This window comes from Miniopterus natalensis, chromosome 1, assembly GCF_054644295.1.
Source record: "Miniopterus natalensis isolate mMinNat1 chromosome 1, mMinNat1.hap1, whole genome shotgun sequence".
In the NCBI taxonomy this organism is placed as follows: domain Eukaryota; kingdom Metazoa; phylum Chordata; class Mammalia; order Chiroptera; family Miniopteridae; genus Miniopterus; species Miniopterus natalensis.
This window is the reverse complement of record NC_142081.1, coordinates 177,697,257-177,715,300: the sequence shown is the minus strand read 5'-3', so window position 1 is coordinate 177,715,300 and position 18,044 is coordinate 177,697,257. Positions and strand designations below refer to the sequence as shown.

At 37.2% G+C, this 18,044-nt stretch overlaps 1 protein-coding gene across 4 annotated transcripts in view; it reads right to left on the bottom strand.

Moving 5' to 3' along the window:
* ATP8A1 (ATPase phospholipid transporting 8A1) overlaps nucleotides 1-18,044 on the bottom strand; it is a 195,275-nt gene that overhangs the window by 116,702 nt on the left and 60,529 nt on the right. For 2 of the 4 annotated variants that reach the window (XM_087827644.1, XM_087827648.1), the window contains 5 exons: nucleotides 16,838-17,003; nucleotides 15,428-15,555; nucleotides 13,041-13,118; nucleotides 11,910-11,998; nucleotides 5,933-5,977 (listed from right to left, as the gene is read on the bottom strand). In XM_087827644.1, coding sequence (XP_087683770.1) covers nucleotides 5,933-5,977; nucleotides 11,910-11,998; nucleotides 13,041-13,118; nucleotides 15,428-15,555; nucleotides 16,838-17,003 — 506 coding nt within the window. The remainder of the gene's footprint in view (nucleotides 1-5,932; nucleotides 5,978-11,909; nucleotides 11,999-13,040; nucleotides 13,119-15,427; nucleotides 15,556-16,837; nucleotides 17,004-18,044) is intronic. The other 2 variants (XM_087827641.1, XM_016206815.2) reach the window with 1 other exon arrangement.

The window sequence follows — 18,044 nt, the reverse complement described above, 5'->3', positions numbered from 1 at the left end:
CATAAATGCCATCTGCTAATCACACGGGCTGTGTTGGGTAATTCAGGCATGGGGTTCCCACCACCCCTCTCCAAAATCTTACAAAACATTCACTTTTAGTAAATGTAAACAGATGAAACAAAGAGGTGCATGTCATTTCAAAATAGAACCAACTGCATTAAAAGTAAAAGTCATACTTTAAACAGTGCGTTGACAAAACGACATGAATTTGCAAACTGTTCACAAATAAAAATGCAAACCAACACTGATGTTTTGTTAAATTTTACCATAGAAATTTTCAAGTGGCACTTTGCTCACCAGGAGACAAAAAAATTATGGTGCTTTGCAAGAAGCAATAAGGTGGGGAGTGGAACAATAAGGTAAGGACAACAAGCAGGCAGCCCGACATCAGATAATTTGCAGCTTCTTGCAGCTTGATTTAAAGGCTATGGTACATTGTAAGTAATTATTTCCTGATCATACAAAACTGAAGTCCTCATAGCAATAAAAGTTAACAGAAAATTCAGAATGTATATGGCTTAATTGGTATTAGCTATTTTTGCAATGATGATATGGATTATGACATTTTTTAAAATGCAAAATTCATGTCAACAGGAATGTAATCGGAAAAAAGGGGAAAAAAAGCTGGACCCATCCTTTTCACCTTAAACTAAAATAAACTTTGGATGGAGAAACACTCTAATAAAAGTACTAAAGATGTGGGAAAATTTAACAAATAAATTAGGAGTAGAAAATGCCTAAGTAACAGACATAATTCAGAAAATTAAATAACAGGTGAATCTGCATAGAGCCAAAACATTTCCGCAGAGCAAAAACTACTGCAAAGTCAAAAATCAAAAATGGCAAACTGGGAAAAATTATTTCCAACTCCTATATGGAAGGCTAATTTTCATAAGATAAAAAGAACTCAGAAATCAGTAAGAAAAAGATCAGCAGTGCAATGGAACAACGAGCAAAGGATCTGAACAGACAGTTCATACAGAAGGAAATACGATTGGCTTTAAATGGACGTTCATCCCATAATGAAAGAAATGAAATTTAAATTGGACAGAAATAAAAGTTTGACAACTCTGTGCCCTTGGGATTATAGAAAAAATTAAATCATACCTCATCGGTGAGAATGAAAACTGGTTCAGCTTCTTCAAAGGGCAATTGGGCAATTTCTAGCAACATTTAAAATGCACGTATCCTTTGATGCAGTAATTCGAGTTCTAGGAATTCATACTAATTATCCACCTGGAGCAAAATGCTGTACGTATTCATTTTTTTTTGCAGCAAAGGATTAGAAATAACCCAAGTTCCCTCAGGGATGCTGCTTTAAAAAAGGTGGTGCCTCCACATATTAGAATACTGTGCCAAAAATGAGTAGCTATTCACGGGATATGGGCAAATCTCAAGGATGCATGGTCAAAAGAAAAGCTGGTACGAGACTGCGCAGTATGTTCACTCTATCTAAAGATGAGAGAAAAAGTACACGCGTGCATCGAGCTGGGAGAGTGCAGCTGAAGTCGGCTACACTGGCTGCCTTCAGGAGGGAAGTGGAGGGGCCTGCGACAGGGAAGGGAGGAAAACCCCTCGCTCTTCACACCCTCTGAATTTGTAACATGTTCACGCATTATGAACTTGAAAAATAATCCAATTTAAATTAAAAAACAAGAACAAAATCCATGCCGGCCACCTGAAATAAACACACAGCCCATATATAAATTAAGTGTATACATTTTACACCGACACATACTACACACATGCACACACAGGAAGACAAGAGGCAGTGTGATCGATCGTAAAGCAGTTTTTTTAAAAAGGATCTGCCCCTCCTGCTTTTGAATGGTGCTGTTGGTTTCCAATCAAAATTCCGTAAAGGGAGACTTAATTTTTAGAAATAAATTTGTTATTCAGAGGCAGGTCCAGTAGAGTTCAAGAACATGAACAAGTGATTGAATCCAGTAATATTTTCTTGGATGGTGGTTTTAACCAAAGTAATGAGAATTGCTTTTCCCTGGGGCTCGTAGTATTTCCCCAGGCAATTACAAAGGGGAGCTCCAAACCTTCTCTGAACCGGCTGCCTCACTGGCATAAATAAATTACCTGTCAAACTGAAGACTAACACTAATTCGGAGGCAATCTATCTCCCTGCTGTGCAGCCCCACCCGGGAGGATGCTGCCGGGAGCCCAGCTGTGGCAGAGTGAACAGGCCCCACCCGTTCCACACAGAATTACACACCTGAGTGAGATGAGAAGGTAAAGGAGACCAGAAAACAGAACTACCTGATGACATTATAACACCAAAGCTCACAGTGAAATGGCTGAGCACAGGGCACTTTAAGGTAGCTTTTCTGGAGAATTACCCTCACTAGCATTAACTTAGGAAAAAATGATCAGAAAGGATTACATGGAACTGCATTAAGTAGTTAAGGAAAACAAGTATGTTATCTGGAATTTACTTCAAAATAACAGAGAGGGAAAGATAGAGATGAATTGAAATTGGCATTGAGAGCATATTACTGAAGTGAGTAGATGAATGCATTTGTCTACTTTTGTTTATATTTGAATTTTTCCACAATAAACATTAGGGAAAAAATGGGTATGAAAATATATAGTTTTGGAAAATAACCGTATCTTAGGCTACGTGGTTGCTGAGATAAACAGATTATTTTTACCTCCAATGGTAGAGTTTTAATAGAATTAATCTGTAAGGTTAACGGTACTAGCTTATGGTACTTGGCAATAACAAAAAAACCATATTAATTTTGGAGTAAGTGGCTACTGGCTAGGAAATGATTTTACCTCTGTAAACTATTTGTATTAATATATTTAAGCAAGTAGATCTACAGCCATCATCCAATTATCTTTAATGAAACAGTTATTACATTATAGGTTTGCCTTCAAATTCAACTAAATGGAAAATAACCCACATATACTTAAGTGTTAAATATTATGTGTTTCTTTAACTTGAAATATTTGTGGTAAATACGGTAGGGCAGTAAAATGCATACAGGCCACAGGTTTTATACATGAAATTCAATGAACTTCACATTGGAAAGTGAAGCTGCTGACAGACAGGACTGAACTTTCGGATTCTGGATTCATACAGTCATCACACTCTAGTTTATCCCCGAAGTCCAGCAGCTTGGCGCACAAGATTCAACCAGGATCATACTTTTAATATATCGGTGTCACTGGCAACAGGAAGCCAACTGGATGAGCTTGGGGGGATGCCAGCTTCATGAATGTGCAAAACGGTTCCCCCCATGCTAACTTTCCTCAAGTCAGTTTAATTGCACCTGTTCTTCCTACCTTAACAAAACAAGAAAGAAACGAAGAAAAAATCAGAAGACAAATAGCAAAGATATCTTGTGCTCTAAAAGCACTTCTTTTCTGAAGTTGTTACAGTCTATAGGAGGTAATGTGAGCAGCACCTAATTTATAACCAGGCTGAGTGAGGCTTTACCTCCAGCTCCCATGTTTACTGGTTGTATACTTTGGGGCAAGTTACTTATTAGCTGTTTTGCCTAAATTCCACCAACTTTGGAACAGTAATGTCAATCACAGCTTCTCAAATCTGTCAGGAAGATTAAATGAGAGACACCAGAGCTAACATTCTCTGTGAGCCTACTGTGTCCAAACACTACTCTAAACCCTTTAAAAACAGAACTCACTTAATCTTCACAACCTTCCTATGATGTCCACATTCTAGCAAATGAGGACAGGCAGGGAGAGACACTGTGCAACTTGTTCAAGGGCACCAGTAGGATCAGGATGTGAACTTGGGTGGTCAGAATTCAGTCTACATCCTTAACTCTGCATAGGACCTGAGACACAGCAGGAGTTCAAAAAGTATCTCTTCCTGTATCTTTGGCAGGCCTAAAGGTAACTATTTGATGGATGGGGAATCCAAATGTATATTTAAAATAAAGTGTATTTTATTACAAAAGTGACAAAAGCCATCCTTAAGTGTTTATTTTAAAAAATATCATTAATATATAAATTTATATGTAACTGCAAGTAGAATTGTACAATTTATGAAAAAGCTGGCATTTTTATTTGGAGTTACCTAGTTTAGAATACCAAATTTTCCAAAAGGATGTTCTACAAAAGGAATTTATTAAACTAGATAAAATAACATCCTCTCTTTCCAACAGTGGTAAAAGTTATGAAACAACCTCTTTCCAAAGTAGGATATTTTAAATGACATGAGTAAACAAACAACAATCTTTAACATTTCCATTCAATCTTAATAAAAATATGGTAAAGGTAAGTTCCTTCTCTTAATAATGAGTTATCTTAGAAAAATGTGCACTAATTCTATATTAATGAACAAAGTTTAAAATTAATAGAAAGATCTTTTTAAAAATTTTTATTTATTGATTTGAGAGAGAGAAGGGAGGGGGGAGGAGAGAAAGAAACAAAGATTTGTTATCCACTTATTTATGTATTTATTGGTTGCTTCTCCTTTTTTTTTTTTTGTGGTAATCCTCACCAGAGGACATTTTTTCCATTGATTTTTTTTAGAGAGTGGAAGAGAGAAAGGGAGGGGGAGAGAGAGAGAAACATTCATGTGAGAGACACACACTGATCAGTTGCCTCTAGCATGTGCCTCAACTGGGGCCAGGGATCCAACCTGTAACCCAGGTACATGCCCTTGACCAGAAATCGAACCCGGGACCCTCTGGTGCTCGGGCCGACGCTCCAATCATGATCCACACCGACCAGGGCTACGGGCTGCTTCTTGTATGTGCCCTTATGGGAGATTAAACCCGCAGCCTTAACCTGTTGGGATGATGCTCTAACCAACTGAGCTCCTGGCTAGGGCCTAATAAAACTATTTTGATGTTACAGAAAAGCAACAAATAAAAAAATATAGTCAGGATTTTAACTATATTATTGAAGGATTAAATAAAAGGGAATATCTACATGACATTCTAAGCAATGAGCAGAAATGAGATGACTCATCAGTTAGCACATGAACCAACACCTAGGTATCACGAGGCTTACTGCGAATTGTTACCAAATCTCTACTTCATTGAAATAAAATCCAGTTGAAAAATATTCTGTGATGTTATTGGGCTTCCATACTCATCAGAAATGTGGCTTATTCCTAAAAAGATGTATAAACTGAAAATAAAAACGTAACCACTTATAAAGCCACAATATTTTCTACAGTTACCAGCATTAAAAGAACCTGTTTCTTGACATTTCATTTTCAACCAAATCATGATGAATTATAAAAATAGCAACATAAACTTACCCCACTCTAAATGAAATGTAAATCCATGAAAAAAGAACTTTATTTTTACTTTTCCTTTTTTGGAGGAGGGATTTTAAAGTAAAGTAAAAAAACCCTCCAAAATATTGAAATTAAACCTGTGAAATGCCATCTTTAATAATTCTAAAATGAATTACATTCCAGTTAACCCTAGTCCCCGGTAGTATAGTCTTTCATCATTTGTTCTACACATCTGATTTTTTTAAAAGTTCATTTTCTAGCCCTCAAACAGATTTAGTAAGCAACTGAAAAGAAATGTGAAGGAAGTTTCACTGCTTGGGTATGTTTCAGTAGCATCTTTTTGTAGCTTCGCAGAGTTCGTACATAGTGGCAGAAGGTGGCAATGCTGAGCTAAAAAAATCACATTTCTGGGGCTGTATCTGAAATCTTAGGGGACCTAAGTTGATTATTACAGACTTTATTCTAGATACACAATGTAAAAACTCTGCCAAGCGTAGCCTTTAAGCTAAATGCTTATGAAATGATTAAAGGTTATTCTATAGGAAGTCAAGGATATTTAATGAATTTCAACGACTACCTACTTTATAGCATGTCACCACACCTGATCAGTAACGCTGTTTTCAGAAGCAGCGAAATGTGTCTGACAAGACAATAAAACGCAAGCCTTTTAAAGGAAAATCTGACAGAAAGGCCCATGCAGCTTACCATTCATCAGGAGAGCAGCCATAATCCTCGGGCTCAGGGACATGGCTTCAGAGAGCAAGAGGGACAGAAAGAGAGGAAACATAATCACAGGAAGGCTGGAAACATGAAAGTGCAAATAAGGGAACGATGGAAAAATGGATCTTCAAAAAGTTAAGAAAATGAATTTTTAGCTGATTCTGATAGAAGGACAGTTAGTATAGTAACTACAATGGTAATTTATGGTAAATAAGCAGGTTTACAAAGTTATTCTGTAACTGAATAGCCTGCCTCTTCAACATAAAATAAATTTACTGATTTTATGCACAGAATTCAGTATTCAGTACGAAATAGTGAAACTTAGCAGTTTAACTACAAAGCCAATGGAAAATCAATCACATGCTGTATAATCAAAACCAAGTGTTTTAACATGTTAATACCTAATCACACTGGTAAAATTTATCGCATGTATTTTAGAAGTAAATCTGATTATCATGAGGTGATAGTTCTTTAAGCAGGCATAGTAAAGTAAAATTAATTACATTTATATAAATTAAATGGAACTACATTTTAAGATTAACTGATTTTCAAAAAATTTCACTTGAACTGTAATTCTGTTATTAAACTATTTATTATCCCAAACAGAAAGCACGTTCATCAATACTTAATCTTATCCATTAGCTCATGTGAGCACTGGGGACGTTTGATGGATGTACAGCTTTTATTCTAACCAGCCAGTCGTACACTCAGTCAAAAGTGGCCCATAACACACAACAGAGTAGATTTTCATTTATGTATGTATTTATTAAATTACTTTTTTATTGTTCATTTTTTCCCAGCTTTACTGAGATGTAATATAACAGTGTAAATTTAACGTATACAATGTGTTGATTTGATACATTTATATACTGCAAAATGATTACCGCCATAGCATTAGCTAACACCTCCATCACCTCGCACAATTATCAGTTTTTTGTGGTAAAAACATTTAAGATTTCCTCTCATAGCAATTAAAGCAGATTTTCTTATCTCCCATTTCTTTTGTTATATATGTCCATTCAATATTTTCCCTTTAAGTTAAATATATTAGATACAGATAGATTTTTGAAAATGCAGAGTTCTGTACAAACGTAAAATCATTGTTACTTTTGACAAATACACAATTAACTTCACTGGGATCCTCTCTCTCTGAGTGACCACTCCATTCTCTTTCCCCTTCCACCAAACTGGCCATGGCGTGGCCTCGTTAATCCAGGGTACCTCTTCTGCCTCCGAAGCACTGACGGGCTCCAGGGCAGTGCCCCGGGTCCGCTCCAACCACACGGAGGCGGCCCCTTCTACGCTCACTATTCTCTCTCCTACCAAAGGACTTTCGCAGATGCTTGAGAGGAAGGGCTAACCAAGCGCCTTGTGGCCGGACGCCCAGAAAAGGCAACGGCCTCCCGCAGGGCTCAAGGCAAGCAATTCTGACCAACCTCAAGGCTTGGGGTCCAGACTGGACCAGGCAGAGGCAGGGGCAGGCCGTGTGCTGCCCCCCAAGCAAAAGCACGGTGCCAAGGTTCCGCCGAGTCGCACCGGTGCCGCACAGCAGCCCCTGATCTCACACACCTGGCTTGCTTCTCAAGCCGGGCAGCTTAAAAGCGGCGGCACTCAAGACTCAGGGTCCCCCCCACCCGTCTGGTCCAGCCCTGGCAGGTGCTGAGCGCTGTGCCACCCACACACCCGCTACTGAGCCTGCCTGCATGAGATTCCCAGTGGCCACTGCTCCAGCAGTGCGGGCGTGTCTGTCCTGTGATTATCTGCCTTTGTTTGCATGTCAGGGCTGCGATATCTGCCAGGTAAGTTCTTCACTGAATCAGACTCAGTCTTAGATCTCCGCTAAGTATCACTTTCTCAGGGAGCAGTCCCTGACCTCCTGGTTGGATGAACCCCCAATCACAGACTCACACAGACCTCTGTACTGTGTTAGGATTTTATATTGGCCTGTGTGATTACTTAGTTAACATGCATTAACTCCCAATTAGACTATGAACTCTAGGGGCGGGAGTCCTGTGAACTTCTGCTGATCCTTACAGCCCCATCATCTAACCAAGTGACAAATACATAGCAGGAAATAACATTCATTGTTGAGGTATGTGAATAAAGAAATTCGTGGTGTTTACCCAGCTTTCACCACCAGTCATAGTAAGCAGGAAGATACATGTGTTGGTTTTAATCTAGATTGGGGGGTAAGTATTATGGTAATTGTGAAATTTCTCACAATGAATCTTTTCTTGGTGTTAAAGAAGTTGTTGATCCTTTCAGCAAACATATGACTAAATAAAATATTGTCAAATAAATCTAGTCACATACTGTATTCATATATAAAGATTGCTCTTAAGAACATTCATTTTCACTTAAAGAGAAAATGCCCATGGCATAGTTTTAGTGCTGATTAAATGGCTTGCTGGCACAAAAATCCCTGTTTAAGTTCACTTAATAGAATTTTTTTTTAACTTTAGAGATTATTCCTTGTTAAGCCTAGTCTAGCTCATCAGAACAGTAAGGTCTAAATTATCAACAAAGATGGTGCTAAGGACTGTAGCCTAGAACATTCACTATATTGAGAATCCTAGCCTTGAATACAAATACCTCTTACTATTCCTGGAATTCAAGTAACTGTGATAAAACTCACTTATTCTCTACAGGAAGCAATTTGCTAAAATGATACAATGATACTTTAATAGATTAACAGTAGCATATCTAGTTTGTAAAGGGTTAAATTTACAAATGACATAATTCATTTATATTTAACTAAAAAGTCCTAACTGATTTAAGCATATTGGTGTCTCTGATACAAACTTGATCTCTAGAAAATCATTATCATAAGTGTGTACAAATCTTTTTATTTTATTGGGGGCAAAGTTTACATAAAATGAGAACAAAATTCATCAAGAGTAAATTTCGAAGCATTGTTTTGTGTTAAATATTATCTTCTAACAAACCTATGGAATACACAGACTAGGCAAAGATTAAATACTATCAAGAGACCTCATCTTGTCCTTCAAACTGATAAAAGGGAGAGGACTGACCTTTGATTCTACCCGGGGTAAACTGAGGCTTCATCTCACTTCTTAAAAATGTCCACAAAGCACCAGCTCTGAAACTATGGCCCCAAAGGCAGTTGTTAGTATGTGCAAGCTTGCTATTCTCCTTTGGCCACATCCTGGGGGATCAACACCACTGCTTCCTTCTGCTGGAGCTGCAACTGCACCGAGCTAATAGCTCCCCACAAGCAGCAAGTGTTAAAACGGGGGAGTAAAAGCATGTTATGTCCCTGTCTGGACTCCTATAACCCAAGGGTGCCCCGACGACATTCCCACAGAGAGGTGGTTGACAGTAATTACTTTTTCCTGTGGAGATGGGTGGACTTAAGTAACGGTTTCTCCAAAGTCTTCATGTATTAGCAGCTCTACAATCTTGACATTCCTATTGTCCATCAGGATGTTTGGAGGGCATGTTAATATAAACTCAGGGTTAAGGATTCTCAAAGCGCACACACAACCAATATGTGAAAGCAGTTTTAGAAGCAGTTTAACAACTGGCCTCACTCAACAAGGCTTCTGGTATTCTTGAAGGAATGACACAACACCCAAAGAAGAAACATATTTAACATATAGTTAAAATTTGCAAACAAACGAACACCTGTTTGTTTGTTTTTTAAATTTCTAAACATGTTAGAATTTTATATCTGGGGGGAAAAAACCTTAAAGATCATCTACTTTCGTAATAACTCCAGAACCAAGCCCAGATCAGTGGGGGTCAACCAGGAAGAGAGAGATTTAGAAATTTTGCACTTTCCCTGGGACCCTCGGCTGTCTACAGTCCCCACCCACCTCTTTACCTCACCCATTTCCTTTCCCTTGATATATAAAACACCTGAATTTTGAGCTCTCTTAGGCTGGATTTGAGAATTAGTTCTTTCATCTTCTCTAGGTAGGCCTTCTCGATCAATAACCTTTTCCTTGCTCCCAACTCTGAAAAAAAAAAAATCACCTCCTTTCACCATTCTCATTTTAAAGGATTTGGAATATTTGAAAGGAATTGTCCAGGGTCACAGTGAATTAGTGACGAAGCTGCAACCGGAACTCAAGTTTATGACCACAATTCAATACTAAGAGGGGTCATTTTCCCGAGAGGAAGTTTGTTTCACTGAAAACTTAAGCTAAATGAGGACAATTCTGAACTCTAATATTACTTTAATTCTGCCAGTCTCAAACGCTCTCTGCTGTAATACAGTTAATGACAATACTGCCAATAGATAAGAACACTGCTTTTTAGAACTACCGCCTGTAAGTGTTGAAGGACTTGTTCCAGGAATTAAAAACGAAACAAAACAACAACAATGAAACAAACCTGATAAAATGCAGAAGAAAAGAGCACCTAGATGCCATTCTAGCTTTCTGTTCTGAGAAGTTCACCATCAATAATTCCTAATTTGAAAAACATGCTTCTTCAACTGGGAATTGGACAAAGTAAAACGGGATGCCAATTATCAGACAGATCAAGTCTAAGAGTCACATTTATGAACGACTGCAGACTTTGTGTAAAAATAAACATCACCCTAAATTTACCAGCAAGTATCCTACAACAAACTCCAGAATCTCAACAGGTTTTTCTTCTCTTGTCTGGGATTACTGTGGTCTCCCGTACACAATGTCAAAAAGGTGGCTGCCCCTCTCCTGCTCCAGCGGCTGACCCAACGGCGAGGCTGGGGGCACGTTCAGGGTGGTGGCAGGAGAGGCTCTTTTGTCTAAGAGAATGGGCAGATCTTCAGAGAAAGAGGAAAGATGCCCAATGGCACTCAACCCTGTGAACAGTAAGCATGCTTCTCAAATTAACAGCCTGTCTTTACGATGTGGAAAAGCCATTCAATCAAATGTCTTTTCTGCTTAACAGTTTGAAGGCATTTTCAGTCACATGTCCTGCTGACCGAAACAACAAGGACACATGCCCCCATCGAGCTCTCTTTTTGGACCCCGTGTATGGGAGTAACCATATGCCTTTAGAATTTTTACCAAATGGTTATTTACTTATAATTTTAACGAAGGCATTTTCAAAATTCAATACACTATTTTGATAGTAGCTTAGTGCCTGGAGAGAGTGTGAATGGGGAAGGGTGGGCACATGCCAGACAAGCCCAGAGCAAGCGCCCTCGCTTGTGTGGGTGAGGGGTTGGTATTTACCAGTCTTACTTGCGCGGATAAAGAGGGCTGGGAAATTTGGTAATAGGCCAATTCAATCAACCAGGAGGGTGTTTCACTTTTTGATCATGTCTTTTTAGGAAATGTAGAAACTGATTTTCTCACTTTACCCTATAAAGTATTTTCAAAAGAAGGCTTTGAACGGTTCAGGTAGGCATGCCTGGGTATGAGCAATAAATGAGTGCTCAACAGCACGTCCTAAGGGCATTAATCGCCTGATACAAGTTTCTGATGACACTCATTATTCCCTGGATTTAAGAGTTTCATGTCCCTAATTCCCTCCGGTCACCAGAAATTTAAATTGTTCTGTGACTGCAAAGAGGAGAGACAATGAAAGAAAAAACAAATCAAAGGGATAAGTATCAGAGAAACAGCAACAATGCTTTAACCTGAAAAGTGCCCAAGGACAGACTGCTGTTCCTACCGCGTGTACGCGAGCACACGCATACACGCATACACGCCCACACGCCAGCTGTATTCCAACTTAACGGCAATGCAGAGGGAGGGGTATTTGGACCAGGTAGAGGCCCTCGGCAGTTCCTAACACTGAAATATTATTGAGCAGCCCCGTCCTAGGTAGTTCCAAGTGAAAAACAATGCCTACATGTAAAACACAACACATACAAGGATGGTGAAATGAAAACAGCTGCTTTCCAGATTAAAAAAAGAAACTCCACTAAAAGAACTCTCAAAACGTACCACATTGTTAGCACTAAGTAAATTTGTATTTCATATTCTTTTTCAAGAGAAAAACTTACCCATAAGCGACTCCAGCTATGCTGCACTTCTTGAACTGCATCACATTGCATGTCAGAGTTCCAGTTTTATCCGAAAATATGTATTTTACCTAAAAAAACAGTTCAAAATGTCTCACTAAAATCTCAGGGGTCTTTTATGTCAGTCTCTTTCAGAGGGGAAGAAGCCTTAAGTTATTCTTTTTATCAGTGTTGTTACATTGTTGTGGCACAATGGAATGCTATTAACTGACTTCTTTCTGCATATAAAAGAATATGTTCAACTATATATTTTTAGTATTTTGGCAGTGAATCATTTCATGTATGAACACTGAGGACTATCAAGATATTAGAAAAACTATAGTCATTTAGAAATCTGCCTCAATATAGTATCAACTTCCACCAGAAAGTGCCTTTACTGCTACTCAACATTTGTGAAGCACTAAAACATCTACCAGCATCTCTCCTCATAACAACTGTAGAACTGGAAATAGCTTCTGCAATGAACGTTATACAACATCTGTACTGGTAAGAAAAAGATTAATTCTGGTCTAAATGCTATCTGAAAAATAAGAGTTAGCATATGGCAATGATACAAAAAGAGAAGAATGTTTTCTTAGCTAGTACAGGGTGGGGCAAAAGTAGGTTTACAGTTGTTGGTATTGAAAATAATACATTAATAGATAATATAAGAATAAACTGTTTCACGTACTCACGACTATAAACTTACTTTTGTCCCATCCTGTATGTATAAATGGATTACAAATATACACATATGTATGAATTACAAATCTAAAATTCCTGTGTGATTACTATTACTTCAACTTACATAACTTCACTGATCAATTTAACTTTTTGTTCCTTTCTAGTCAAAAGCTATGAATAATTTTTAAACAGAGCTTATAACTCAAAAACCACCAATACTTTGCTACTAGTCAGATTATATAATAAAGGACATCTCTCAGTGCAATACCTTATTTGAGAGCAAAATATGCTATATGTGTTTTTACAACTTCATTTACTAAAAATGAAAATTAATAGTTTTCAAGTAATGGAAAATTAGGAGCTGTCAATCCCTATGAAGTTACCACCTACAGCAGAAATTACAACGAATCTGACTTCCGTGTCAACACCTCAACAAGAAATGTCATTTACCTGGCCAAGTTCCTCATTCAGATTAGACGTTCGAGCCATAGCAGCAGTGTCTGTGGGTTCATAGTGCATGTCGAGATCCTTTTTAAAAATAAAAATAAATCATTGACTACAACTGGTAATAAGGATTTGAGTGAAATTTTATTTTAACTGGTAAGCTATGTACATAATCACTCTCAACTTTTGTCTTCTCTATATCATTTCAGTTGATTTCCCTAAACAGTACTCAATATAGAATATTACATTCCACAGTAAAGGCAGAATAGTGTGGTAGGTAGAGTATGTCTCTGGATATCAGACCAATTGTAAAGATTAAATAAGATAATGCATGTAAAGTGCTTCCTATGGCGTCTGACACAATGTAAGTGCTTAAATGTGAGCTAAAATAATAGCAACTAAATATTGATAAAATAATTACAACTTTACACCCCTGGAGAAATTACCTAATGGATTCTATCTGGTTGTATTTTCTCAGCCAAGTGTCTTACACTGTATACACTTGAAAGCAAAATGAGTGCATTCTCAAAACCCAAAGAAAAATGTATAGTTTTTGTACCTATTTGTACTTGCTTTGCACGCAGAGTTATGAGGTTTGACTCTTAATCCTATAAAAATTAATATTTTCTATAGTAGAACACTATATTGACCAGTCAAGAGTTGACAGATTTTTACATGTCAAATGAAAAGGCTAAATCTGACCTCTTCCATGTCTGTATTTCAGACTGCTCAATATCTTTTCTGGAATAGGCTGTTGAGTTATAGGTGCCATGTTTTAAGAGGGAAATTAAACAACTGGGCAACGTTCAGAGAGGAGTGTCTGGAATGGGGATTAGGTTGGAAATCATGTGAAGTGAAGAACCGAAGGAGACGGAGGGTAGGTCGCTGGGAGGGGCATATGACAGCAGAATCGGCATGACAGTCAAGTTCAAACGTTTACACAGCTAGTACTCAGAAACAAGACTAGACAATTTCCATACAAGATCTACTAGGCAGAACACGAATCAAAAGGAGGCAGTTACTAATCTTATTTCCTCACAATGAATAAGCTACTTGGTAAGGGGAGATCTCTTCAGTCAGGAATGTTAAAAAATCTCTGTATTAGAAAGGTGGTTGAAAGGCCTGCTGGGCTCACCCACCACTAAAATTACGTAATTACTTCAAGCAAATATTATTTTTGAAAATCCAAATACAATAATAAAGGGATTGACTAGTTATTTGATTTTCACAATGAGTCACTTTATTATTTCTTATTATAAGTGGGAAACCTTCAATAAGTTTTAAATATATTTATACAAATTTTATTACACAATTTTTCAGTTAAGTATCTCCTGCATGAAATGAGCTACGCTTGCAGCTCAATTTAGATTTCTAAGTTATACTGATCTTTACCAATGAATTAAGAGAGACTGACAGCTGAGGCAGATCATTTACCATGGGAACATAATGAGCAGTTACAAAAGTAGCTGCAGTTATATTATTAAAAATCCTAATATTGTTCAGATGAAAAAACTTTTAAGTGATTTAAAAGGAGACATTAAAAGATAATACTAAAATTTCTCAAAAAAATAAAAATTAAACTTTCAGGCGGACCAGGCCTAGAGATTAATTTACATAAATTCATTAATTGTAACTTTGGTACTAATAAAACTGAGGAAGAACAACATATTTTATAAACAAAACACTTAGGAAACAGATATCTAGTACAGTTTCCCAAGATTTAAAAAATATTTAAGAAAGAAAAAAAAAGAAAAATTCAAGTACAGCTGAAATTGTTTATAGGGTGGTAAAATAAACTCCACAGATGTATAAAACATGACGGACACCCTGGCTGCTACAAGTAGTGAACACAGTACTATTTTATAGTGTTCCCTTGTTTACGAAGCTGTCTGCTACGCTCTGAAATTCCTCTGATCTACAGAACCACTGGGAGATGCAGGTAAACCGTGTTTATCATTCCCATGTGAGTGCCCAAGAAAATATGTCTCAAAGAAGTCAAGCGGCCTGCCAAAGTTCACAAAGCTAGTAAGTTACAGAACTAGAACTATAGTCCAGGTATTTTCACTCCAAACCCCATGGTCCTCCTTTTCCCCAAGACCACTGTGTAATACAAAATAGTTTCCTGAACTAGAGACCTCTTCTCTCCAGATGTCTAGTCTATAAACTTGGGTGAGGTTGTGATGAGAGACTTTGCTACCGATTTTCACACGTCCACGGAATTTATTACAATTATATTAGGCTCAAAAATACTTTGAAATATTATCTTGTAGTCAATAAAAGGTAAGGTATAATTAATTTTTTTTCTTCTTCGAGGAGATCCAAAGACCCTATCTGGACAAAAAAAGAAAAAATATGTTTAGAGTGATTAAAAAACACGATTAATTCATACTTACCCAATTTATGAAGTAGGCCTGGGTAAATTTCACCACTTCTAATGTAACCAACAAGCTGATAGGAATGAGATTGTTGAAAAGGATGATGAAGGTCAAGAAATTCAGCCCGAAATTATTAGCGCCACCATCTGTTGGGGGAGGCGGGAGGAAAAACATTGATAGTTTTATATATTTTATTTTCCACTGACCAGCACTTCATGCATAATAAAAAAATTTCATTTTCTATATCATATCTAGATTGGGGAGGAATACTGTGTTGGTAACAAAAACACATCCTCTTGCTCAAACACATTCTTCAAGATGGAATAGCAGTATTTGTGTCCAATGTGTTTTTAATCCTATTAAGATCTGTATAGTGGTACCAAAAGGTGAAAGCACTGTTAAGTATTTCAAATTCTGTTCCAAACACAAAGTTTAGAGAGATTAGGGACAGGACTAAGGGTTTATAAATGAAAAATCTTGACTGGGTAGAACCACTTTTATATAAATCCTTGAAAAGCACTTACAATTTAAAACAAGCCTTAAAAGCAAACAAACAAAACAGCACCAGCAAAACTGACCCAAACAACAAAAACAGTGTAGGGCTGGACTGTAGGTGAATTCAGCTCTAGGTAAATTAAATTATCCCCCTTCAATAATGAAAATAAAACAGCTATCCCACATACACTGTAAAGTATACGAAGAAACAAACTGATGGCAGTTGTAACAGCTCTAAAGTTGACATTATAAATTAATGACGGTAAAAAAAACTTTGGGGATAGCTGCAAGGCTAAATCAATATAGTAAAAACACACACAACTGAACATAAATCAATTTTGCCATAAAATTTTACTAGACTTTGTCTTCCCACTTTTGAAAATTAAATATTTAATTGACTAATCAAAAGGCAATGCAAACTTATTTCTCAGAAATCTTTAGGGGTGATGCATTAATTTCACAATAGTAAGAGGATAAGTGCTACAAAAGGAAACTATTTAATAGCACCTGCCCTAAGATAAGGAGACCACTAACACAGAATTCACTGCATTCATGAGTTCAAATGAAAGTACATTCAATTTAAACATTTTAAAAACACGTAAACTACTTTTGATGCTTTAAATATAGTCTGCTTTCTTTACCAGACAGCTAACTACCTGTACTAAAATATATTGAAACAAATTAATAACATTAATAAAATAACATTTTTATATTACTAAAAAGTGCTTGTTATATTTTTAAGGATTCTGAAATTTTAGAGATTCTAACATTTTACTTTTACTGAAAATTGCATTGAAAAATAAAGGCTAAATGCCCAGTTATCTTGGCAACAATGTTTTCCTTTCAGAAATAACAGGAAATTCCAAGAGCACCTGTGAAACAAGTACATGTTTTAATGAAAGAAAAAGTGTCGATAGGCACTTTAATGCTTACAATTTAGGTTGAGGTACCAGTCCTTCCCAGAGTGCCTTCGATTCCAAATGGCTGAGCCCACAGAGCAGATAAGGGACATGGCGATTAAGATACAAAATAAAATCAAAATTTGTACATTTGTAATTCGTTCCACATTTGAGAGTTTAAGCGGTGGACTTGTTGAATTCTGTAAAAAGAAACGAGATGGGAAATAAGAAATGTGCACAGTGATTTAGTAACAGGTACTTGGTATTTTGATCAGGATGACAGAGTCCTCAGCAAACTGAAAATGCAGACATGAGCAGACACCTGAAAGCTGCACAGATAACAATCACAGAGGTAATAAGCTGCAAAGGTTAATTGCCTCTTTTTCTAAGGGCCGCTATGTCACCCAAGCCCTTTTCTAAGATGGAAAACAATATTAAGAGAAAAAAATGGCATTCCTTTTGTGAACGCAGCTTTAGCACTGTGGCAGGTAAGATGAACAATGTATTACCTGATTACTGAAGCAAAAAGAGTGGACTAGAAGCATCTAGTTTAGCATCCTCTCTGCTTAGGAAGAGAGGCAGAGAAGGGGGCCTATGACCCCACAGCCAGAGACCTGGAAATTTCAAAGTACGAAAGGCAACGTTTAAAGGACCACTGTTTTCCAGATTTTTGGTGGCACTGAGTGATTGTTTTTACTGAGCACAGCAGCTATCTAAACAGTCCTAGGTATAAAGAATATACCTAGGTATAAACAGAGACAGGTTTCTTCCGATATAGTTAATGATAAAAAATGATTATGCCAGATTTGAGCTAACGAAGGAATCCACAGGACAGAAAATTAAATTTGTCATAATCAATATAAAATGGCTTACAGAATTTATAGAATGATTAGGGGTGGAATCATTAATAGCAGTCCTGCTTGCCTGGTTGTTAGGTCTTCATGCCTTCACAATGTACAAAGTTATCAATCAGCTCTTAGAGAAGATTTTCACGCAGTGTCTTAAAACTGAGTTTCTCATACCCATCTAACCACTGAACACTGATGATATTATAATGCAGGGAAGGAGCATCCACAGGCATACGTAAACATTAGAAGTTGCTGGGATTAAGGTTGATTAAAAATGGCCTAACATAAAAATTCTATGAAACAATGGTCGACATTTGATTTGCAAGTTTTTATAAAAAAATGAAAATAGCCCAGCCTGTGTGGCTCAGTGGTTGAGCATCGACCTATGATCCA